General features: G+C 36.4%; 3 protein-coding genes across 3 annotated transcripts; 1 reads left to right on the forward strand and 2 right to left on the reverse strand.

Moving 5' to 3' along the window:
* The first annotated feature begins 1,273 nt into the window (after positions 1–1,273).
* Positions 1,274–9,066, forward strand: LOC132284415 (putative disease resistance protein RGA1). Its single transcript, XM_059786532.1, has 2 exons — positions 1,274–7,277; positions 7,908–9,066. The coding sequence occupies exon 1, from the start codon at positions 1,338–1,340 to the stop codon at positions 4,068–4,070; it is 2,733 nt and encodes a 910-aa protein (XP_059642515.1). The 5' UTR covers positions 1,274–1,337; the 3' UTR covers positions 4,071–7,277; positions 7,908–9,066.
* A 219-nt stretch (positions 9,067–9,285) lies between these two features.
* LOC132284416 (LIM domain-containing protein WLIM1-like) lies at positions 9,286–12,769 on the reverse strand. Its single transcript, XM_059786533.1, has 5 exons — positions 12,459–12,769; positions 11,201–11,297; positions 11,053–11,093; positions 10,887–10,976; positions 9,286–9,751 (listed from the first exon to the last, which is right to left on the reverse strand). Exons 1-5 carry the CDS (start codon positions 12,594–12,596, stop codon positions 9,572–9,574), a joined length of 546 nt encoding a protein of 181 aa, XP_059642516.1. The 5' UTR covers positions 12,597–12,769; the 3' UTR covers positions 9,286–9,571.
* A 4,245-nt stretch (positions 12,770–17,014) lies between these two features.
* On the reverse strand, positions 17,015–22,556 carry LOC132284777 (succinate dehydrogenase subunit 7B, mitochondrial-like). The gene is made up of 4 exons (XM_059786904.1): positions 22,420–22,556; positions 22,202–22,270; positions 18,173–18,275; positions 17,015–17,357 (listed from the first exon to the last, which is right to left on the reverse strand). The coding sequence occupies exons 1-4, from the start codon at positions 22,537–22,539 to the stop codon at positions 17,281–17,283; spliced, it is 369 nt and encodes a 122-aa protein (XP_059642887.1). The 5' UTR covers positions 22,540–22,556; the 3' UTR covers positions 17,015–17,280.
* Positions 22,557–24,694: the final 2,138 nt, after the last annotated feature.

The raw sequence follows: 24,694 nt of genomic DNA on the forward strand, positions 1-24,694 counted from the left end.
CACACAACTAGTTGAGTGATCTCTATTGCTTCTGTGCACCAAACGTTGTACCCCTCTAGAAAGGGTTTTAGTTCGTCCTCTTGAAGGATATCTTGAAGGATATATATAAATATTAAAGTTGCACCCTCTCTAATAGCTTAAGCTTTTGGAGTAGATGGTAGTTAACATGGTATCAGAGCCAAATGTCTCAAGTTCAAACCTCACCATCACCCTAATAAAAAATTAAAAAAACACGTGTTGAACCAAAAAGAAGGCAACACGTGAGGAGGCGTGTTGAAGGATATATATAAATATTAAAGTTGCACCCTCTCTAATAGGTTAAGCTTTTGGAGTATATGGTAGTTAACGCGTCCAAATAATTACTATTATTATTTTTTCTTCATGTTGTAACATGCAAACTTCCCATAACTTGTCAAAGAGTCAAAACATTCTATCTTCGCTTTGGAGAGGTGATACAAACTCAGTCGCAGAAAACTTTCTTTGTCCAGAAATTAAGAAGAAAAAAAAATGGCAGAGATATTTCTATCTCCGCTTTTGCGGGTGATCCTTGAAAGATTAGCAGAAACTGGCATGGGATTGTTTGGTGAACTTCATGATCTCAAGAAGAATGTTCAAAATCTACGGAATAGATTACCGATTATTAAAACAGTTGTTGAAGATATAATTGACCGACATGTAACTGACGAGGTTATGGTAGTTTGGTTGTCAACAGTGAAAGATACAGTGTATCATGCTGAGGGATTGTTGGACGACCTTACTCTATCAGAGTTGCGCCCTTCAATGGTGCAGCAGACCGAGTATGCACGTGAGTTGAATAATTTGGTCCTGGAAATAGACAAGCTGGCCAATTCTGCATATGAGTATCGGTTGAAGGGGCTGAGCCATACTGTTGGTAGGAAACGAGAAATAGCATCATTTGGGAGAGAGAGGACTGGTTCTATTGTTAGCGAATCAGAAGTTCGTGGAAGGCAGGAGGAAAAAGAGAAGATTGTACAAGTATTGATCAATGCATGTAAAGCAGCAGATACTACAGCAAATCATCATGTCTCGGTGATACCAATAGTTGGGATGGGTGGATTAGGCAAGACCACGCTAGCTCAACTAGTGTACAATGATAAGAAAGTAAGTGAACACTTTGACTTGAAAATGTGGGTTTGTGTATCTGAAGATTTTGAGGTGGGAAAAATCATGAAAGAAGCTATTGAGTCAGGAACCAAGAATAAGTGTGAGATCTCAGCCATGCATATGGATGCCCTCCAGTGTCATTTGCTGGATATATTAAGCGGGAAGAGGTATTTAATGGTGCTAGACGATGTTTGGAATGAAGATTGTAATAAATGGGAGATGCTAAGAACTTTGCTAGTAAGGGGTGGGAAGGGAGCACAGTCATAGTCACCACCCGCAGTGAAAAGGTGGCTTCAATCATGGGTACTACTTCCTTACACCATTTGAAGGGGTTGGGTGAAGATGACTGTTGGGTTATCTTCAACAAAGGGGCTTTTTCTAATCCCAGCGATGAGGAGAGGCATTCGAACCTGTTGCCAATTGGTAAAGAAATTGTCAAGAAATGTGGAGGTGTTCCTTTAGCTGCTAAGACTCTTGGAAGCGTATTGCACTTCAAGAGAGAGGAAAGGGAGTGGTTGTACATGAAAAGTAGTGAACTTTGGAATTCTATTGGGGATTCCCAGACTGGAATTTTACCTGCACTAAGATTGAGTTACAATCATTTGCCTTTGCATCTGAAACGATGCTTTGCTTTCTGCTCAATATTCCCCAAAAGTTACCACATCAAGAAGGAAAAGTTAATACATCTTTGGATGGCGGAAGAGTTTTTGCCATCAAAGACATATGCTCCAGCACAGCTGAGTAGAAGACCTGAGGACATTGGTAATGGGAACTTCAATGATTTGTTTTGGACGTCTTTCTTTGAAGTTGTCAAGAAAAGTGATAATGATGATTGCAGAAGCAACATAACAGAGTTGAAGATGCATGACCTCCTCCATGATCTTGCACGATCTATTGGAGCAAATGAATTTATGATTCTTGAGCATACTCATCTTCATCTACGTCAAAGTGAGTACTTAGCTCTAATTCGCCATGTATCCGTCTCTTTTCATATCAATTCGTTTCCAAATGCCTTATTCCAAGCAAAACATTTGCAAACTCTGCTTTTCTTGTCTGGGGGAGACCTCAGGGATAATGCCCAATTTTCAAGATTTAAGTACCTGCGCGTACTGGACTTGAGTCACTGTGGCATTACAGTACTGCACCAATCAATCGGTGATTTAGTGTTCCTCAAGTACCTTGACCTCTCATACAATCATATCATTGTATTACCGGATTCTATCTGCAACCTCCAGCGTATGCAAACGCTAGACTTATCTGGTTGCTTCTATCTCACAGAGTTGCCCAATTTAATGGGAAACATGACAAGCCTAAGACATCTCAATATAACTGGATGTCTACAACTGGCGCGGATGCCATCTTACATTTCCAAATTATATAAGCTTCAGACCTTGCCAATATATGTTGTAGAGAACACACATGAAAGAAGCATCTCTCAGCTGGGAAGTCTGGACCTTCATGGTGAGTTGAAAATTAAACATTTAGGGAGACTAGATGCTCCAGATCAAGCATGGCTGGCAAAATTAGGGCAGAAGCGAAACCTAGAATTGTTGGGCCTTTATTGGAGAGACATTGATGACGAGAGCCTGACGGAATCAGATGTCGCTAGTCTCCTGAACAAAAAACGCTCTTCCTCGTCAAGACCATTAGAACAACATGAGCATGATGCTGCAGTGGCAGAAGAAGTTATTTCAGCCTTCAAACCTCACTACAATCTAAAACGGTTTCTTCTGAGGGAGTATCCAGGAACCAAGTTTCCTGCTTGGATAGTGGAACATCGATGCTTGATTAAGGTTGATCTGAGCCAGTGTAATAGATGTCAGTTTCTTCCTACCCTTGGAAAACTTTGGAGTCTTAAGATTCTCACTCTTCGTGGAATGAAATGCGTGAAGCGAATAGGCAAAGAGTTTTATGGTGAAGAAGGATATTTTTTTCGTTCACTCAAACAACTAGTCTTGATAGATTTTCCTAGTTTGGAAGAATGGTCAAGTCCACCATTCTTGAGGGTGTCCAAATTAATTATCAACGGATGTCCAAACCTGAAGGCCATGCCATCCTTTCCTTCTCTTCAACATTTGGAGTTGCGGGATTGCAGTGCATCGTTATTGGATTCCACTGAAATCTCAAACTCCATTTCAGTTTTCATAATTGAAGAAGTCCCTGGATTGTTGTCTCTCTCAGGAAAACTGCTTGCAAACAAATCTAGTCTCACATCCCTTGAAATTTTCTCTTGCCCCAATCTTCAATCACTACCTTCAGAGTTGGGTAACCTTACTGCTTTGAAATCACTAACCATTCGCTGGTGTGACAAACTCTCTTGTTTGCCCCAAGGTTTGGAAAACCTCACAGCTTTGGAGTCCCTGGAAATTGGTGAATTCCACAGTCTAACAGCTCTCCCAGATGACCAGATTCGGGGATTGAGTTCACTTAGAATTTTGTCCATTGCTAACTGTACCAATCTGTCATCTCTACTGCCCAGTTTGCGTTGTCTTGCATCCCTTGAGCGCTTAACTGTCATGCTTTGTCAAAGACTAGATTCCTTGCCGGAGGATCTGCGGCACCTCCCCTCCTTTCACAGTTTGACCATCATATCGTGTCCCAAGTTTTCATGTCTGCCACAGGGGCTGCAACATGTCAAAACGCTGCATAGACTGGAGATACGCAGCTGTCCTGGTTTGATGGCATTGCCTGAACATGTTGAGAGCCTTGCCTTACTTAGATCTTTGGCAATTTCTGACTGTCCTAATCTGAAACGCTTGCCTGATGGTCTGGAACTTCTCACTGCACTCCAGCACCTGTCCATTCAAGAATGTCCCGAGCTTGAAGAACGTTGCACAAAGAAGGGAAGTGAGGAATGGCTGAAGATAGCCCACATTCCTCATAAACACATCGGGTCACCTGAAAGCAGACAGTCTAGCGCAGCAGGCACTTCTACGTCAGTATGAAATCCTTAATTTTTACTTGGTGAGCAACGTCTGATCTAGCTGTGAATTTTTGTTATACATGTATGTTCAACTTTGTCCCCGTTGTTTCTTGTCTTCTTATAGTTATTATTTCATTGGTTAATCATGTGAATTAAATAATCAAACTAACTTGATGTCTTCTTGCAGACCATAGATGATTCAATGTTTCTATCACGAGTACTGGTGGTATTTCCTCCATATGTTCATTTAAAAGGATAAGAATCACTTGCTTACCTTTGCCATAAAAAAAATGAGTGTAATTGGCAAAGTATGTTGAGTGATAATTAAATTGCTGGTTTAATAAATCTCGGAATTTAGTAGACTAAAGTACTACTGAAAATCGATGCACTTAAACTAAAAATTTTAGGATTTCAAACAAAAAGATAACTTTATCTGTGTTGCAGAAATGTCATTGCCACTAAAAATTTGTATGAATAAAAAAATTAAAAAAAAGAAACAATAATTTTGACCTTACACATTTATATATTTTTAATGGTCCCTTTAACTTGCCAGTCATATTTCTTGTTCAAGATATACGAAAACCTTAAAGCAATATGGGTTGTCTACAAAATTTGATATGAAACAATCATTTCTAGTAGTAAAAGAACAAGTTAGAAGAAGGCTCAGGTAAAGTTGCTGAATCATGATCATCATTATCTACAAAGTGAGTCCTTAGCTCAAACTCGCCATGTATCTGTCTCTTTAATGTCGGTTCATTTCCAAATGCCTTATTTGAAGCAAAACATTTGCAAACTCTGCTTTTCTTGTCTGGGGGAGACCTCAGGGATTATGCCGAATTTTCAAGGATTAAGTATCTGTGAGTACTGGATATGAGTTATTGTAGCATTAGAGTAGTGCACGAATCAATCGGTGATTTAGTGTTTCTCAAGTACCTAGACCTCTCATACAATCAAATGAATGAATTACCCATTACTATCTGCAAACTCCAGCACTTACAGAGGCTCAACTTATCTGGTTGCTGCAATCTCAGGGAGTCGCCCAATTCTATGGCAGACATGGAAAGGCTAAGACACCTCAATGTAACTGGATGTGTACATCTAGCTCAGATGCCATCTCATAACGACAAATTATCTCAGCTTCAGACCTTGCCAATATATGTTGTAGAAGAAATGCCTGGAAGACACATCTCTCAGCTGGGAACACTGGACCTTCATGGTGAGTTGAATATTAAACACTTGGGGAGACTAAATGCTCCACATCAAGCACGGATGGCACATTTGAAATCGAAGTTGAGACTAGAATCATTGGGCCTTTACAGGAGAGACATTGATGAAGAGATAGTGACGGAATCAGATGTGAAGAAAGAAACGCCCTTCCTCGTCAAGACCATCAAAACAACACGAGCATGATGCTGCAGTGGCAGAGGAAGTTATTTCAGCCCTCCAACCTGGCTACAATCTAAAACGGTTTCACTTTCATCTGAGGGACTATCCAGGAACCAAGTTTCCTGCTTGGATAGGGGAACTTTACCATTTGGTTGTGGTTGATCTGAATCAGTGTAATAGATGTCAGTTCCTTCCTACTCTTGGGAAACTCTCAAAAGTTCAGATTCTCACTCTTAGTGGAATGAATTGCGTGAAGCAAATAGGCAACGAGTTGTATGGTAGAGGAGTACAATTATTCCAATTTCTCACAGAACTAGCCTTGATAGATTTTCCTAGTTTGGAAGAATGGTCAGGTCCGGTTGGCCAAAATTCATCTGCATTCTCGATGGTGTCCAAATTAATTATCAAGCAATGTCCAAACCTGAAGGCCATGCCATTCTTTTCGTCTCTTCAGCATTTGGAGTTGCAGGATTGCAATGCATCGATATTGAAGTCCACTCAAATCTCATCCTCCATTTCAGTTTTCGTAATTGAAAATGTCCCCGGATTGTCGTCTCTCTCAAGAAACTTCTTGCAAACAAACCTCATCTCACATCTCTCTAAACTATCTCATGCCCTAAGCTTCAATCACTACCTTCAAATTTGGGTGAACTTACGGCTCTGAAATCACTAACCATTCGCATGTGTGAAACTCTCTTGTTTGCCACAAGGTTTGAAAAATCTCACACATTGGAGTCCCTGGAAATTGGTGAGTTCCACAGTCTTAACAGCTCTCCCAGATGACCAGCTTCGAGGATTGAGGTCCCTCCGAAATTTGTCCATTACAAACTGCACCAATCTGTCATCTATATCAACCAGTTTGCGTTGTCTTGCATCCCTCGAGCACTTAACTGTTGTGAATTGTCCAAGTCTGGATTCCATGCCGGACAATATGCAGCATCTCCCCACCCTTCATAGTTTGACTATCGCGGATTGTGAAAAGTTTTTATGTCTGCCACAGGGGCTGCAACATGTCAAAACGCTGCATAGACTTGAGATGCGGAGCTGTCCTGGCCTCATAGCATTGCCTGAACATGTTGAGAACCTTACCTCACTTAGATCTTTGGCAATTTCAGCCTGTCCCAATCTGAAATGCTTGCCTGATGGTCCCAATCTGAAATGCTTAGAGGTGAGGATTGGCCGAAAATATCCGGCATTCCTCATATATGCATCTGATCACCTGAAGGAAGACAGTCCAGTGCAGCAGGTAGTTCTAATTCATGGCCACCTATAAGTAGACAGTCCAGTGCAGCAGGCAGTTCTTCTAATTCCTGCTTTGGGGGAGCAACTTTTTATATCCAGCTGCGAGTTCTTATTATATATATTTCCCTCCGTCGTTTGTTGTGGTAGTGTAGTTATTTCCATTGGTTAATTGTTTCAATTGATTAATCTTCTCGCACACCATCCATGATTAAATGCTATTCTAACTATTAATCGCATGGATATGCAATCACTTGCTCACTCTTGCCATAATTGAGTGGAATTGGCAAATAGTCAAATAACTCCGAGTTCAGTAGATCAAAACACTAATGAAAATCCATGCACTTAAAATAAAACTTTAAGAATCTCAAATAGAATGATATATTTACAAAAACCTTAAACAACAGTGGTTGTCTACAAATCACTGTGATTGTTTTGTCTACAAACTTTTTGATATGAAGCCATTGGTTTTAGTAGGAAAAGAAGAAGAGAAAAGAAGACTCGGGTGAAGTAGCCTGGCATGCTTTCTTCTTATTAGGCATACGCTTATTGGTTGCTTTTCTTGCAGGTTGCCGTTGAAAAAGTTCTTGAAGAAATCAAAGAAGTAAGATACAGTGTGATGCTTTAGATATCTTTGGAGTTTCTCTCTTAAAAGGTGTTAACTATGTTCTGTCGACATAATCTTTTAATGTGATTATTATATCTAATGTGGGTTTGTAAAACAGAGTTTTATGGAACTGTCGTCATACAAAATATATGGTATTGGATCATCTTTTGTTGTGTTAAGAGGGTTCTGTTCACTGTTAGTAACTGCATCTGTTGTTTGTGTGTTCAAAATACTTCGTAAGCATAGATCATAATCATTGTGCTGGTATTTTACTAATGTTGATCAATGAAAAATTCATTGCTGAAGTTCTCTAAATGAATTAGTAATGTGCTCCATAAAAATACTGCAACATTTGCTTTTCTTGTGAACCTGTTTAGCTGAAAATTCATGTTAAATCTGACCAATATATATTATATTCATTGGTAAAGTTCTCTAAATATTTCGTGATCTGTTATATTACTTCATTGACTAAAATGATAATCATGATAGGAATTTTAGGTTGGACTGACTGCTTATTACCTAATATCATAGAGTCTATGAGTCTATGTACAGTACTCATATTTATTCTTGTAAGATTGGCTGTTACTTAATTGTCACCCTTGAGTTCACTATATTTTTGCATTACAGGTAACTAGTAATCAGAGAAATGGGAAAGAAGATCGAATGATGTCCTAGAGAAATTAAATCCTTATATATATATATATATATATATATATATATATATATGTATATGTGTGTTTGAGTGTGTATTGAATGAACTTTGTGGTAAGATTATGATGTAACGATGACGAATAATATTTGAGCAAATTTGGTGAACTTAATGTGTATTAACTTGATAAACTTATTGTGTAATTTACTTGATGAACTTATCATGTGTTTATGGGAAGTTAAAGACTTGTAATTTGAGAATCATTGGTGTCGATAATTTGAATTTTTTTTTCTGTTATTACACTGTTATCTAATCTTGCATACAGGCATTTTTACCTTTCGGTCACATTTGGAATATGTTTCTGAGTTCACACGAGCCGTTTCATACTTATATTATTGTGTAAACGTTTTCAGGTATTTTTAAGTGCTTACATACACTCGTATATATAGTTTTCTTTCTTATTTAGGATATGGTTATGGGCTGCTATTCTTGGAGGTGTCGGCCAATAGCTGTTTGCAGGTTACACCATAGAGCTTAACTTGCAGAAACAAGTGAACAGGAGATGACTGAATACAGTGACATGCGAGAGAAACTTCGAATGCTTTCTCTCCCAAGGAGGTATGTTCTTAATTTTGCCATAATTAGCTAATGTGATTATTTATCTAAAATCAGTTTCTAAAATTCATCAACATATTGATGTTAGCCAAACAAGACTCATGAAAGTCTTTGATGTTAGCCAAACATGACTAGCAGCAAACTCTTCATTCATTAATACAACCTGAGGCTTTCAGAACTATAAGAACGAAGGCAGAGTTCCAAGCAAGGAGGTTTTCCGGGTTAAATAGTTGTGGAGTGAGTGTTAATCGTGTAGTATGTCTCAGTTTCTTTCAATGGTATATATGAAGCAGCAAATATGCAAGGAGTCAAAACAGAGAATTGGAAGACACAATAATTTGGATAGTGAACGATGCTTCTGCTATACAGATGAAGGCTATAAACAATGTCGGTTTTTTGACTCTAAAATGCAGATAATTCTTGTTCATCGATTTATTTTGTGTGGCAAATTAACAGAAGAAAACCCTCTGCCACTACAAATTTCACCCCAACCCTATCCTTCAAAAGTTGCTTCTATTAGTCAGTTACAATAATTTGGAATTATATATCCATTTCACCAAATTCTCCAATTTCTGCAACTGACTATCAAATTTTCTATATAAAACGGGCAAGGTTTTTTAAAACTAGAATGATAAATGTAGCATAATTGGTACCAAAGAAAAGTAGGAAAGTGACAACAAATAATAGTATATAACCATATTAAGCTTCAACTACTGTCTACTGAGAGCTCAAAACAGGACCTTAGAGCAAAACACAAGGTTTATTGAAAGGATAGAACCCAACACTGATAACTATTATTCATTCAAGCTCATCGAAAAATTAGCAACTGAAACACCTCTATTAAATACTCTTCTTCAAATAACATATCTATAAAGAAAGGCAGCCCATAATCTCAACTTTTATACTTGACATATGAATCCGACTTTTTGCTGAAAAAAAAACTGCTATTTATGTGATATCGGAATGTCACCATTGATACATGAAGCTTCATGGCATCAGAGCTAGATGCTGCGTTCTCAGTCACCCCTTAAACTTGTTCTTGCTTGTCGAGTTGGCTGAAGTTGCCCTTCTGTTTAAAGAGCTGCGAGTGGTGGTGCCTACAGTAGAGTCGCTGCTCATGGGCCACATAGTTTGATGGGCTGATCACACAGCCCCCATGGGAGCACTTGAAACAAGCCCTATGGTATGACGTGCCATCTACTGCCACCTGAAAGAACAATGATTATGGTACATAAGACTTTTAGCTTCATAACATGTATAGACTCTATAGCTAAATGATTTTGGAAGTTGAATTATTATTGAGCTAGCATGCAGTGGAACATGAAAACATTTAGATGAACCTACCAACTTAAAATGTTTTGTAGAAGGGGACCTTTTCATTTTTTTTTTTTTTTTGGTGGAGGAAAGAGGAGGGGGAGGATGGTATGCTACATATTTGTGATCAGTTCAAGATCATTCCATTGTGGTAGATGTGTTGGGAAAAGAGGGGATGACTACAGATAATTTGGAAAAACACTTTTCTAATCACGAACACTTTTAGCAGTCTATTAATGAGGTGCCAAAAGTCAAAATCGTGGAGGTCCTTAGTGAATTTCCTAAGAACATTAATTTGAGTTTAATTATAACATTGTTATAAAAACTAAACTTTTTAGTCTATTAGAAAGATGCTTAGCGCTTAGATCATTCTACTCTATAGAACCTATAAATAGGGTTTTTTTGTAAAAACAACAGTAATTGCCAACTTCCTTCTCAAAACTTTGTACATATATGTATATAGTGAGTACATTAAAACTATAAGAATAATAATAAATAAATATATCGAATCTTGGGGACTTCAAAAACTTAATTGTTTCATAAAATAAATGTTATAATTTAAGCATTTATCATAGTTCAATCTGTTATTACATAACCAACAAAATCCGTCAGTTCACAGGAACAAATTTTCATTTATTATTAATTTATTATTTTTGTTTTTACTGATTTTCTTATTTAAATTTTGGTTTTCGATTGAGCCAAACTAGTGTGAACTTGGTCCTCGTGCTTTCATTTCACTGGCATTACAAAATTTGCCATTAGCACGGTAATTGTAGTGGAAAAACCAATGAAGACACAATAGAGCTAGACTACAATAGATGTTCAAGAAATAGTATACAGAACATAATATAAAAACTATATCAGATCTTCCCAAATATTTTGACCAACGTCAAAAGTTTGAAAGAATTTAGACAGACATAGGGAAAACTTGATTATTTTAGACAGAAAAAAAAATATATATATATATATATATATATATTGCAAGTTTCTTGCTGCATTTCCATAAACATAACAGTGCTAGTCTTTACCTTTTCTATTGGATAAACAGTTTTCTTGCAAGCAACACATTTGTCTTGCGTTCCAGCAAACATACTTGAAACCTTGCTGTTGGTATGACTCTGCGCAATATCTCTCACAAGTAAGACATAATTTCTGTCTAAAAAAAAAGGGTTATCAAGTTACACTTTCGAGTACCTGATCAGCAGATCTATCAACTCTAACAGTTTTTGGAGCACCTAAAAGGCAAAAAAAAAATAAAAATAAAAATAAGAATTAATTATTGATCTCATACATAATAGAGGAATCAAATATGCCTGAGAATCACTCAGCAAAAGCTAAACACCTTCAAAACTTTTGTCCAAGCTGCCTGTCCTCTTAAACAGTTGATCAAAGTGCGGCTTGCAATATAGCACACCCTCGAAGGAGCTATAATTACTCAGCTACAAAGAAGAATATGAAAATTAAGGTAAGTGTATATGTGGATCAAAATGTAGAAATGCATAAAAGAAAAGATTAAATTTCTTCTATGATATTGTCTAACAATACTAAATAATGAATCATAATCCAACATTTTTAAGTATTAAAAGTTTTCTTCAGAATCTCAAGCATCTATTGCAGGCAATTAGAATAACCTGTTTACACACAGAGATGAAAATCCTAGTTTGTTGTCCTTACTATCTGATTCACTGAGCTAAAAAATAACCAACCAAGTCTCTGGTAATAGCAGAGATATAGCTACGAATGTCACCAAAGTGCTCTACTAAATGACTATTTGCGTCCTGAGGCTTCCAAATGCAAGCCCATCACCTCTTGATAAACAAGGCAAATCTTTCTAACAATCAAATTCTCTTCCTTCGCATTTGTTTCTTTCAATTCCTACAGATTTTTGAGCAAAGTTGAGCATTAATAGCGTAGCAATCAGAATCCCAGGATTTCTTTAAAGTTTAAATTAAACTATAAATAGATGACTCTTCTCAACATTGTGGTATCTCTTAGATTTGGGGCAGACATGGAATGACAGTATCATGCTTAAATTCTCCCATGCATATCAACTCCATTTTACCAATTGCAATCAAGGAAATTCACAAAATTCTTCGTATGTACTCTACAATTTCAAAAATCCAAAAAAAAAAAAAATAGTCCTCGAATACACCACTCTGTTTAACTCAATTGTTATCTCTCAAATGGCTAGCTCATGAACTACTTTTATTAGCACAATTCCATAAAAGTAAATTTGGGATAACAAAAGCTTATCTCATACAAAACCAGCAATTCCATCGAAATCTTTACCGATCCTTAAAAGCCATGATCCAATTGACCACATTCATTTTAACAAACAGTAGTAGTAAGCTTCAAATAATCAAAACCATGTTCCAATACTTATGCAGGTGAAGATCATTTTGGTCATCATCACATTAACCCTAATCATCGTTACTTACCCATCATCAAAATCCAATCTACAATCCCCTACAAATAGAATATAAACCAAAATTCTCCAAACATCATAATTTCTAAAACTATAATCAAAATCAGAGAACATACAATTTTTCCACATACTAATCTATATATATATATACAAGTATATATATAATTATACATACCTTGAGTGTACCCTTGCAGTGGTGACACCTAAAGCAGGCCTTGTGGTAGACCTTGTTATCAGCAGTGAGCTGATCCACTAAATACACAGTCTTCTCACATGCCTTGCACTTCTGGGTAGTCCCTGCAAACGTTGCCATCTACGCAGATCTTTCAAACCCACAAAAAGACAGCAAAATTTTCCAATCACTCAAGAAGAAGAAAACTCTGAAATTTTCTTGATTTTGAGAAGACTCCCTCTTCTCACTTTCTCTCTCTAAGCCCAACTTTTACAGCTCAAAGTCTCAAACAGTCGGGCGTTACCATCTGTTAAATTATTGGTCTGTCTTTGACAAATAATCACAAATGTTAGCTGTCCACGTCTGGGGCAATATGGTCATTTTAACTCTAACATGCTTTCGATCGAGGATATACCAAACTCCATGTCAAAGTACAATAATACCCTTTTAAATGACACGCGTCGAGTAATTTCGATTTAGAGTGATTCGACCAAAAAGTACCGGTAGCACTATATCATTGCTCGGATCGAACACATCGCGACTTTAACGAAGTGGGATATTTATGCGACTCTCACTTGAGCGCGTGATGTCAATCTCGGTTAAAACTTGACATAGAATGGCAGAGTAGATTACTATAGACCGTTGATTATATAGTCAAACGGTCAAAAAATCAACTTAAATGCTATATTTGTGAGACTATCGGTGAGTTAAGGAACGCGCTAGTAGAGAGAGTGGGTTTTTTGGATAAATATTCTGTGGTAAATAATTAGATTTCTGTTTGGGGATTTGTATGTATGATGAGTGATGATGACGTATGATTTTATTTGAATTTCTTTTTGTCAATAAGTATGTTGGACTTTTGGAAAGAGATGTTGCACAGCTCAGACTCATCTCTATCATTATCATCATTTTCACAAAAAAGAACGAACAAAAACAAGCAGCACTTGCACAGTTGCACTAACTTTTGTTTTGTTTTATACTATTTTTTATTAAATGTTTTCAGCTCAGGGATGACAACGGAATAGGTGAGTTTAGTTAAATCTTACTCTATCGTAATTTTCTATCGTAATTTTCACTTCGCTAAAAAATTCGTTATACTAACCCTGTTATTATTTTAGGATAGATTTGTAATTGGTTTATCATTCTCGTCCCTAGGACCTTATTATGACAGACAAAGTACCGACTATGCATCGTGTAATCCGTTTAATTGTGGAGGCGAAACTGGTTATGTCACTTTTATTATTTAGTGAAAAAAACTAACTCAATATATTCAAATTGAGCTAATAAATAAGATGGTCTAACTTTTAAATTACCAAGTATTGAATATTAATATATTACATAGACTTGCCGCAAAATAACAAGAATCTTAATATAATAATAATATATATATATATATATATATATATATTAAAAGTACATATTATAATCGGTGTGGGACGGGGTGGGTTTATCATCACTAAATTCGCCTCTATCCCAAATCCGTTTCGAATTTTTAATTATTTTATTATACCCGTCCCGAATTCATTTAGGAGACTACCAAATCTACCCCATTAGAGACCGGACGAGGCAGGATAGGACGGAAATTCCGGGAGAAATTGCCATCCTTAGTTTTGATCTGGCCTTACATTATAAAAGGCCTCTGTCAAAAGATTTTAATTGTGTGTTCTATTTGAATTTTGAAGGTTTCTATTAATTTTTTCTCACCCAATAAAAAAAACCAAAATATTACTTATTCAATTTTTCAAATTTTGAAGAGGGCATAATTTGATCTATGTATATTTTCAAAATTCCAAAACTGACCGTTTCAGAATTCAGATACTTTACTTTGTTTTAATTTGTAAAATTTTAAACATAGGTCTGTGTGGATACTGGATATTAAAAATGTGCACTGTTTTTGAATTTTGAAACATTTCGAAAAATAAAAAATATTTATGTTGGACACAAGGAGTAAAACATCAGTTAACTGACGCCTCTCACAACCTTGGTGAGGCCCACTAAAAGTTGTAAGATCCACGGACAGGTTGATTATAAATTTATAAATAATTATTTTTCACGATCATTCTCCTTGCCTTCTTTATCTCCATTTTTTTTCTATTAACTTCATCATATTTGTTACAATATTTTAAAATGACATAAGAGTTTGACAGCAATAACCTCCCATTTAAGTGCTTATTTGCAACAAATATAGATCATGATATTTCAATCTGGTAACAATGTATCATCAAAACTTCAAATGCAATAAGTTGAGGAATAATGCTAGTTTCAAATTATAGGATGACAATTTTACCCACTTGACAATAAACAAGACTTTTATAATTTTCTAGCTTTAATGTGGGCACACAATGGTCAATGGATTCATGTTCTCAACACTTGCTTGATGAATTTATTAACTCTTTTAAGTAAAATTAATGTCACTTCAATAAATGTTACTATATTATAAAGGTTCGTAACTAGAGGGGCCCACATGTCTAAATTCTAAATGACCGGTTCTTGGCTTCACATGTTCCAACTTATTCATATACAAAGTTTGTATAATTTTAAAAAGTAGTGATTTCTAAAAAGCTCACTACTACCTCTCCGACAAGCCAGTGAAAACATTCAATTCAGTGGACTACTATCAATCACAAGTAACATCATTCTGAAAAATGGAGAGAACAAATGAATGCAGATCATAATAAAAAATAAAAAATAAATAAAAAATAAAAAGAAAAAGAAGAAGGAGAAGAAGTTAATTACAACGACACCTTCTGAAATTTATCATATTGACACTTATATACAACTTAATACTTTTTTAAACAAAGATATCCCTTAAAGTTGCAAACTTAAACAATGACACCCCAAACATAATGAAAGTACATATTTAACCTTTGATCACATAAAATGACCAAATTACCCACATCCAAAAAATTTTTCGATCTTCCCTATTATTTCAGCCAATATACACAACCATTACTCATTCGGCACCACCACTCACCACCACCGCAACCTCCACAACCACCATCTTCTGCCCCGTTCCACCACCATCATTCAAACCCAACACTTCAAAATTACACACATGTATCTATAGCCGAGCCATCCAAACCCATATAAATCACACAAACCCAACACATATAAATCACACAAACCTAACACACATAGATCACACCATCAAAAAAAAAAAAAACACAGAGATCGCCTCAAAATGGGATCTCGCGGAGAGCAAGGAGAAGCCCTCACCAGTCGTCACGAGTCCTCCACGGCTGAGCCATCCACAGTCAATCCAACTCCTAACTCGCCTCACCTACCTCCGCCTCTTAGCCACTGCTCTCTGTATCGACAACACCACCGACGTCTGCCACCTCTCCCTCGATCGATACCCAACACACCAACCCTGCTCACAGATCCAAGATCCTCCTCAACCTTCTCCGATCTCTGCCATCCATTGCTGCCGCCGCCAATCTCACTCCTTGCCGCCGTTGATATCCTCAACCTTCTCCGATCTCTGCCGTCTATCGCTACCACCGCCGATCTCACTCCTTGCCGCCGTTGATATTCTCTACCGAGTTAAGCAAACAACAAAGATAACTTCTCTGCCGATTGCAGGCACCTCTTTGCCACCGCCAATCTCTCTCTCACTGCAATTTTAATCTGTCGCGGGCAATCAAACAAAGTTTTCTGGTGACCCATCTCAGTTTCCTGATTTGACAACTCCAATGGAAACACCATCATCAACAAGAAGGATCACCAAATCACAAGCCTGTGTGTGTGAGATAGAGAGAAAATTTGGTTTTGATACGATTTGGGGGTTTGAGGGTGTGGAAGAAGATGAGGGCGATTGAGCAGTTTGTGTGTGTTTGTGCGTGTGTGTGTGAGTGAGAGAGAGAGAGGATAGTTTGGTCATTTTAAGTGAGGATTAAAATATTCTTAGAGCATATTAGACATTTCATGCAACTTAAGGCTATGTTTGGCTATGTTTTTTTAAAATGGGGTGTCATTGTTTAAGTTTGCAACCTTAGGGGGTGTCTTTGTTCAAAAAAAGACTAAGTTGTATATGACTGTCAATATGACAAACCTCAGGAGATGTCGTTATAATTAATCCTAAAATAAACAATACTTTCACTACTAATCCTTATTTTATCTGTTTATAAGGCTATTTATTATCAAGAATAAACAAAATCAATTTTGCATCACAATCTAGAGAACCCTTGATATGGAATAAAATCACTTGATGATCCAAAAACAACATTCCAATGGGACCTGGTTATTATATCCCACCTGCCTTCTCATTACATTTCAGATCACTGTGGTCGAAAAACAGCAAGATGACTACCACCTGCCTCATTCTCTGACCATTTGACTGGCCGGTACTTGGTCACATGATAAAGTCTGGAACTACAGCAAGTCCCCTTGTAATCGGTTCATCAAAATTCCTATTTCCATATGAACTTATGTAAATTTTAAAATAGATGCATAAACGTTTCATATCAGAAAAGGCGTCATCAGTTCCTGTATATATTTGATGGTTTTTGATTGTTCGGTCATCCTAACCAAATATTGAATTTCAAAGCCTACAGTCGAGGTACATTTCGCAATGCATTAACATTCATGATAAAAGTTGGAGAAAATTTCACGAAATTCAACATAATCGTTGTACAACATTAATAGAACAGCATTTATTGAAAATAAAAATCTACGAGAAGTCAAAATAAGTGATGTTTTGGGAGGTTTAAGCACCTGGGGTTGACAAGTTTGTCTCGCTTATTTCATAGAGGCATAACATCATAGAAGGGCGGCTAATGGTGCTACCAACCAAATAAGAACAGAAGCCACAGAAACACAAGATTCATTATGTACTTCTGTTTGCCTGCTGCTTTCGAGCTTCTTCACGCATTACTGCTTTGACATAAATCTCATAGCAACATCCTGAAAATAATAATGATAGTAGCAATAATCAAAACAGCCTTGTAAGAATTTCAAATAATAACAGGCAAAGCAAGATTTGAAGCCCTGATGATTTAGCATACAATATCTTCTAGTCAGCTTAAGCATATCACACTGCAATCACAACTACAAGTTGGTCCCTCAAACAAGGAAGAAAATAGCACTCTTGCAGAGGAGTGATAAGATTCACAATCAAGTTGCTATAAGGAGAAGGCCCCAAGAGATATTGGATAGACTGATGGAAAACATATTCTACTCTCTTCCATTATAACCCTCTCACCACTCTTTTTTTTTTTTTTCACTCTATTTTTTTTTTTTTAGTATTTACTTATCTCCCTCTATTTCTTCAAAAACTCCTCTCCCCTCTTTTACACCCTTCCATTCGGTCTTCCAACTTTATGTCCTAAAGATAACATATATTCTCTTATTAGAGAACACTAGAGTAAGTTGCAAAATTTTGGTACCGGACCGGTTCTTTCCAGAGGACCTAAGAGTGCCTACCAATTATTTAAAGGAATTATTGTTAATACTTAAATATATTTTCACTTATACGCTTCAATGAAAAATGCTTAGCAGTTATGGCATGGTGCAACAGTTAGGAAAAAAAAAAATGAAGAAAAGAAATCATCCAGGTTTTATCCACAATCAAAAGAAGTGTTGTTTATATTAGCTTTAACTTTTAAGAGATGAGATAACGACTTGTTACCAAAAATTTGACTATCAGTTCCAATGCACGAGTTAGTGATTTTAATATTCTTAACCCTGATATTCAACTTATAATGAACAGATTAGCATACCAGCAACAACAACGATTGTGAGCACATCTCCAATTCTTTTAAGCCTCCACACACTTTTTTTATGTGATTTGAACCGCTTTAGTGCTGGGTCCTCTGCCAAGAGCTGAAAGAAATGAACTTATTTTACAAGGATGCAGAAACAATAAAAATCAGATTCGACAAGGATACAATTCACAGACACAAATTCAAATGCCTAAAAGTCCAATGACTTCCTCAATTAAAGTTTAATCTACCATACTGCATGAAATAACAGAATATACTAAAAATATATAGCTTTGTACAAAAGTGTCACACAGATAATCAAGCCATACACTGAAATGAAGTTTAAATATAAGAACAAAGTTTACAAAGGAGAGATGAACGTTGCCAAAGCTATTTAAGTGAGCATGACCTAAGTAATCAGAGCAATAAAGTAAGCACAGGAACAAGATGTGTGTGGGTAGTTATCTTAAAATATCATTAGGTTGAAATAATGTTGATTCCCTTAACACAATCAGAGCCACAGTGCAAAAAAAAAAAAAGCCGAAGGTTAATTCTGTCTCCAGTCTGGCCTCCTCAGCTCCCTCATTTAAGGGAACCACAATGGATAATGACCTTTTCTTTTTCCTCTGAACACATGAACGAAACATATTTTTGTGGCTGTATCTTTATTGGTATATGAAATTCAAAACCACTAAATGTGATTCAAAATATTCTTAATCGATTAGTTGTAGTTCGGTGCCTAGCTTATTTAGCCTTATACCCTAAAGGGTAAAGTGCAAATAACCCCCCTGAACTATGGGGAAATTTGCAACTAACCCCCTGAACTACCAAAAATGCAAAAAACCCCTCAAACTATACAAAAAAGTTGCAGATCACCCCATCCGGTGACCGGCCGTCCAAAAATGAGCGCGTGATTCACACGCGACAGACAAACTAAGTTTTTTGGACAATAATGCCCTTCTATATATGAAAATACCAAATTATCCTATAACCACCACCACCGTCGTCTACGACCACCACCACCGTCTGCAACCACCAACATAACCACCACCACCGTCCGCAACCACCAACATAACCACCACGAAACCCTCCTGAACTCATGCCAAAACACACCGTTAAACGAAATCAAACCCACCACCATCACTACCACCTCCATCGGCATCTCAACGGCACACCACCAAACCCAATCGAACCAGTACACAAACCCACAGCCACCACCCCAATCCCGCCACCACCATCACCCGTCATCACCAACCACAGCCTAACCTTCTCTCCATCAAACCCATCACACACCGTGAAACCAAACCCCCACTAACCCACTGCCATCACCCCCTTCAATCACAATCTCTGGTTCTCCCTCGGGAACGAAGGCGGTATGGAACTGCTACTCGGTGGCGTCGAATTCCGGTCTGATAGCGGAGCACTAGTATGGGCGGCGATGGATCCGTATGCGAGCAACGAAGCTTTCAATTGCAGCAACGGCGATCTGTTCAAGTGGAAGCACTTGTGGAGAATGATTGCGGAGTAATTTGGGGTCGATGAAAACGAGAAGTGGGTGACCGTCCCGATCGGAACAGGGAGGTTGGTGGATGAGGCGAAGCTCGGCCGCTGTGCAGCTAAGCCGCAACCAGCCCATCGCCGCGAGTTAACCATGGCCGAACCAGCCCATTGCCGTTCAGCCCACCTTGCTCGCCGGTCCTCTCCACCATCCGAGCTCGTTCCAGCTGTCACCGCAAGAGACGGTGGCGGGGCAGGCGCAGGAGATGACGGCAGCGAGATCCCAGCGGCGACGAGGATGATTTGGGTTTTGACGCGTCGACTCCGCATCGTCACCATAATCGCCGACTTACCTCCTCTTCCGTCACCATAATCGCCGCCGCCGCCACCATCTTTTTCCTTCATTTTCTTCATGATTCAATCTCCAGCCTGATGCTTCTCTCTCTCTTCAATCTCCAATGTTAAATATATATATAAACACATATATATAAATTCAGAAACACACCAGAAATATATATATATATATATATATATATATATATGTTTATTTATTATTTTATTTCTTTATATATATATATATATAATCATAAGGGCAATTCAGACTTTTTATTTTTCCGGTTAAGTCGGTCACCGGAATGGACTGAAATGCAACAAATTCATAGTTTAGGGGGTTTTTTTTAGTTTAGGGGGGTTAGTTGCAATTTGTCAATAGTACAGGGGGGTTATTTGCACTTTACCCTACCCTAAATTCAAGCCTCTTGCATACACTTGGCAAGATTCTAAGCACCAAGTGAAGGGACCCACAGCAGTGCCAAATATCTGCAGGCTCCCAAGAAGATGAATATGCCAACTGGGGGCTGGACTCATACCCTACTCACATGATCGACAAGTTGAAGCCAATCCATCCTCACAAATGTGTTAGGTTAAAGATTTTACACACAATTACATTAGTCACTTGAGCATTTGGCCGCATAAGAGGGACAGATTTGATACTCAGTCATAAAAATCTTTCCAAAGGATATAAATATGCTAGAAGAGGATGATCAGTAAGCTGTGAACTTAAAAATTTTAGGTTCACTCAAAATAAATTAGACTCAAGTGAAGACAGCTAGACTAGAAAGAAGAGTTAATAGTCTAATTGATGGGAATGTGATTAACGAAAACGAGAAGAAATGCTTTCAAAAATAAATATAGGAAAAAGCATGCAAAAAAGTTTAAGAAGACCAAGTCATGCTAAATTAGGGGCTCAAAACCTGATATGAGTCCAAATTAGGTTTGAGAGTGTACAAGTAATCAATGATATAATTCAGTCATGAAGTAAACTATCTTATTTAAGAATATAGAGAAGAAAATGTTGGATAATGATGAAGTACAGAAAGAACAAACATTATGACGCTCATATATAAGATAGAGGAGTTATTCATAAATGCACCAAAAATCATGGTTTCAAGGTTGTGAATGTATTATAACCCAACAATCCCCCTTCGTCACTACCTAAAAGGAAAAAGGTTAGAATAAGAAGAAAAAAAGGCATAAATGACAACATTACAACAAAATACATAAAATCCATTAAAGGGCCAATGGCCCAAGTAGTATAACCTTTGCTCCTCAAAGGGGAGGTGAGGGTTCGAGCCCCATAGTGGGCATTTGCAAGATGTGTGTGTGTGCGCACACGCGTGCATGTGAGTGAGTGAGTGAGTGAGTGAGTGAGTGAGTGAGTGAGAGAGAGAGAGAGAGTATTTATCTAAACAAATATATATACACACAAACACATATCAAATGCATTGAGAACTTTTAACACTTCCTTACTAAATGTATCCAAGGATTTTTCTGACCTAACACTCCGTAACTTTGCAACTAACACTTAAAAGAGTTCTTTCACTGGAGCAGTCATTGATATGCAATAATTTGAACAAATTATTACTTATTCGATAACAAATGCAAATACAATAGGGGAGAAAATTATAATCAAAATTTGAATTGAACTCCTAGCAGTAGCCAAATAATAAGTTGATTCCATGTGAAGGCCCAACTAAGATGTTCATGACATCAAGAATTGGAAATAATATTCATATATACGTGTTTACAAAAAAAAAAAAATAGATATTCATTTCTATATAATTCTGTATTAGATTGGCTGTACTATTGAGCAGAAAATAAAGAAGAGAAAGGTAAAATGGAGAAATTTGGGTAACTAATAAGAAAATGTAAAATCAAGGACATCCTTAAAACCTCCATTAGCAAACTAAATACCAAGTGCATATAGTGATACATTAGAAAGAAGACGAGAACACATATACATGAGATTCATATATGCCTTACGAAATTAGATAAGTTTCTCATGTCTAGGGCTCAAAATGCACAATCCTTTCTCTTCCGTTAAAAATATAACTATTCTTTCCACTACTAATTAAAAGTCTCAATAAAGATCTATTCAATCAATTTGGCGATCTACCCTACATAATTCAAAAGAGAAGAGACGATCAAAACGAATCGATTACTAAAAAGGGAAAACCTAATCAGAGAAGCAAAAAAGGCGAGAGTACTCACAGCCTTCTCGCGAGCCCCTGGTTCAACATGAAACCCTCTACGCGACAGAGAAAGTGAATCCTCCGCTTTCTACATCTCAATAGACAAATACACGTGCACAAATTCAGAGAGATAAGAGATAGAGATGAGACAGATATAAAAAAATCAAATTGATGATATACACATGCATATATATACATGAACGCATACATGTATATATAGAAAGGAGAAAATAGTACCTGAGAATGAGAACGAAAATGAGAGAGAACTGAAGATTTGTTCAGCAAGAACGCCATTGAGCCTCTGTGTAGTACTCCTATGGTATAATTTAAAAGGACACAGTTTTTTTGCTTTTTCATTTTTTGTTTTTTCAGTGTATCTCCCAAACTTTACCATATTTATAATTTTACCCCGAACTTCTCTGAAAATTGTTTCGACCGCCTGACACCAGCACGACAGGAGGAGGAGAGAAGGGTCATTTCCCCTTCGACGCATTCTTCCGGCCCTTGAAACCGGTTGAGCCTGTTTGGTGAATAAATCATGAAGAGTACTAGCATAAGAGTAGTGATTGAGTACTAGCATAAGAGTAGTGATTTAGTCATCAAATTCAATTTATATATATGAAAGGTGTGGTGTATCATATCGTTTGATCGTATAAATTAAATTCAATAAATGTCAAATTCGATTCATAAATCATTATTCATCTTATAATTCATTACTAAGTATAATTCATTACTAATGTCTCAATTGTGAGAATTTGGGTTGGGAGTTAGGAGTACCGTCATAAGTTTGTTGGGTTGGGAGTTAGGAGTACCCAAGTCAAAAGTTTAGGTGGCTCTTACCCTATGTAATAATCAAATCATATATTAATCAAATGCAAATATTAATAACCACCACCATAACAAGTGTAGAAAATACTTTTAAAGTATATTTTGTATAACACATTTGTTCCTATTTAAAAAAGCATGCAAAAAAATATATTTAATTTTTTCACATTGTGCAAAAATACATTTCAATCATAAATCTGACATAAATTAGTGTTGTAATACTCGTTTTGTCTTTTTACTCTTTCGAAAATGCCTAAAGGATTATATATATTATTAATCTCATAATATAGGGGTACGTGTTATGTGCACATTACCAAACTTTCTTCTCTATGCATATCTCTAAATTTTTTAAAAAAAACTTTGAGAATTTGTAAAACAAGGATTTGAATTTTTTGAAATTTCAGTATACTGTTTTCAACTAATTCTTTTTTCTTTATTTATTTTTTTTCGTACCAACACTATTAAAAAAAATTTTAAAATCCCAATATCAGTATGCACTGATTTTCGGAGTTTTGAGTAGATTTGTTTTCTTTAGTTTGCACTTTATTTTTATTTTTATTTTCTATTTTTATCTTTACTTGTCTATTGGAGTCCTCCAATAGTGTTATTTTAAGTCATTTTACAAAATTATTTATTTTTATATATTTTATAAAATTTTTCAATAAGGGTAATTTAGTCAACTTTGGATTTAAATTTATCAAAAAGACCTATTTGCACCAAATTAAAACTTTTGGGGTGTTTTTTGCACATGAGGGAGCGTCCTTCAATGGTATTATTTTCGGTCATTTTATAAAATTATTATTTTTTATATATTTTATAAAATGGTTTAAAAAGGGTAAGTAATTTAATCAATTTAGGGTTTAAATTTGTCAGAGGACCTATTTGCACAAAATTAAAACTTTAAGAAGTGTTTTTTTGTACGTAAAAGATGTGAAATGCAACGCAAATATACTTTTAAAAATATTTTTGCACTTAACATTGTATATGTCTGTAAGCGTTGCCAAAAAACACAACCGAACAAACATACATATATCTTGGGCGGCCTCTTTGAACTTTAAGTATGAAAAAAGGGCATGATACACCGAATGAATAAATAATATCGTTCTCATATTATATTATGACAATATAACAAATACGAAAATTACTAAAATAACTCCCCCTATGAATTTTTTTTTTTTTTGAGAAGTTGGGGATAAAGTGTATCGTGCAGGTTCCACACTTGATTGATCACGCCTTGTCATCCGACTGGATTACAATCAATTAATGATGTCTTTCAAATAATTTCATTTCTTCACCAATTAAATAGTGCTTTGATCATCATTTAATGAATTTTTGTTCTAAATAGAATTTGTCTACTTTGTTTACACCAATTCTATCTATGCTCATGAACCTATAACCTAAAGTTGTTATATATATCATCATCGATTCACTTGTTGGATAGTCAGCGTAAAATATTTTTCTTTGACATGAAAGGATGAGGATCAAAAGAGAGGATATATAATTTGTTAATATGGGATGGCAAAAGATTTTGAAGAAAGTCAATTAACATGAAAGTCAATTTGTTAAGTAGTTAATAATTCATTCTGGGAAAGTGGATAGAAAAAAAAAGGCAATGAACTGAAGGATAACTGGATAAGGATGAGCATATATATACAGTATATATATGATTAGGAAAACTAGCTTCGAT

This window comes from Cornus florida, unplaced genomic scaffold (genome assembly GCF_030987335.1).
Source record: "Cornus florida cultivar Cherokee Brave unplaced genomic scaffold, ASM3098733v1 CherokeeBrave_3.0.0_Hap2_Chr11, whole genome shotgun sequence".
NCBI classification, from domain to species: Eukaryota; Viridiplantae; Streptophyta; class Magnoliopsida; order Cornales; family Cornaceae; genus Cornus; species Cornus florida.

Bases quoted from the DNA above. Each gene is read 5' to 3' on its own strand.
- LOC132284777 (XM_059786904.1), bottom strand. From the start codon at position 22,539: ATGAAAAAGCAAAAAAACTGTGTCCTTTTAAATTATACCATAGGAGTA. The intron at 22,271-22,419 runs GTACTATTTTCT...ATTGAGATGTAG, and splicing joins ATTTTCGTTCTCATTCTCAG to AAAGCGGAGGATTCACTTTC. The intron at 17,358-18,172 runs GTATGCTAATCT...TATTATTTTCAG, and splicing joins CACAATCGTTGTTGTTGCTG to GATGTTGCTATGAGATTTAT.
- LOC132284416 (XM_059786533.1), bottom strand. From the start codon at position 12,596: ATGGCAACGTTTGCAGGGACTACCCAGAAGTGCAAGGCATGTGAGAAG. The intron at 11,298-12,458 runs GTATGTATAATT...TCTTCTTTGTAG, and splicing joins ACTGCAAGGGTACACTCAAG to CTGAGTAATTATAGCTCCTT. The intron at 10,977-11,052 runs GTACTCGAAAGT...GATATTGCGCAG, and splicing joins TTGATAGATCTGCTGATCAG to AGTCATACCAACAGCAAGGT.
- LOC132284415 (XM_059786532.1), top strand. From the start codon at position 1,338: ATGGGAGATGCTAAGAACTTTGCTAGTAAGGGGTGGGAAGGGAGCACA.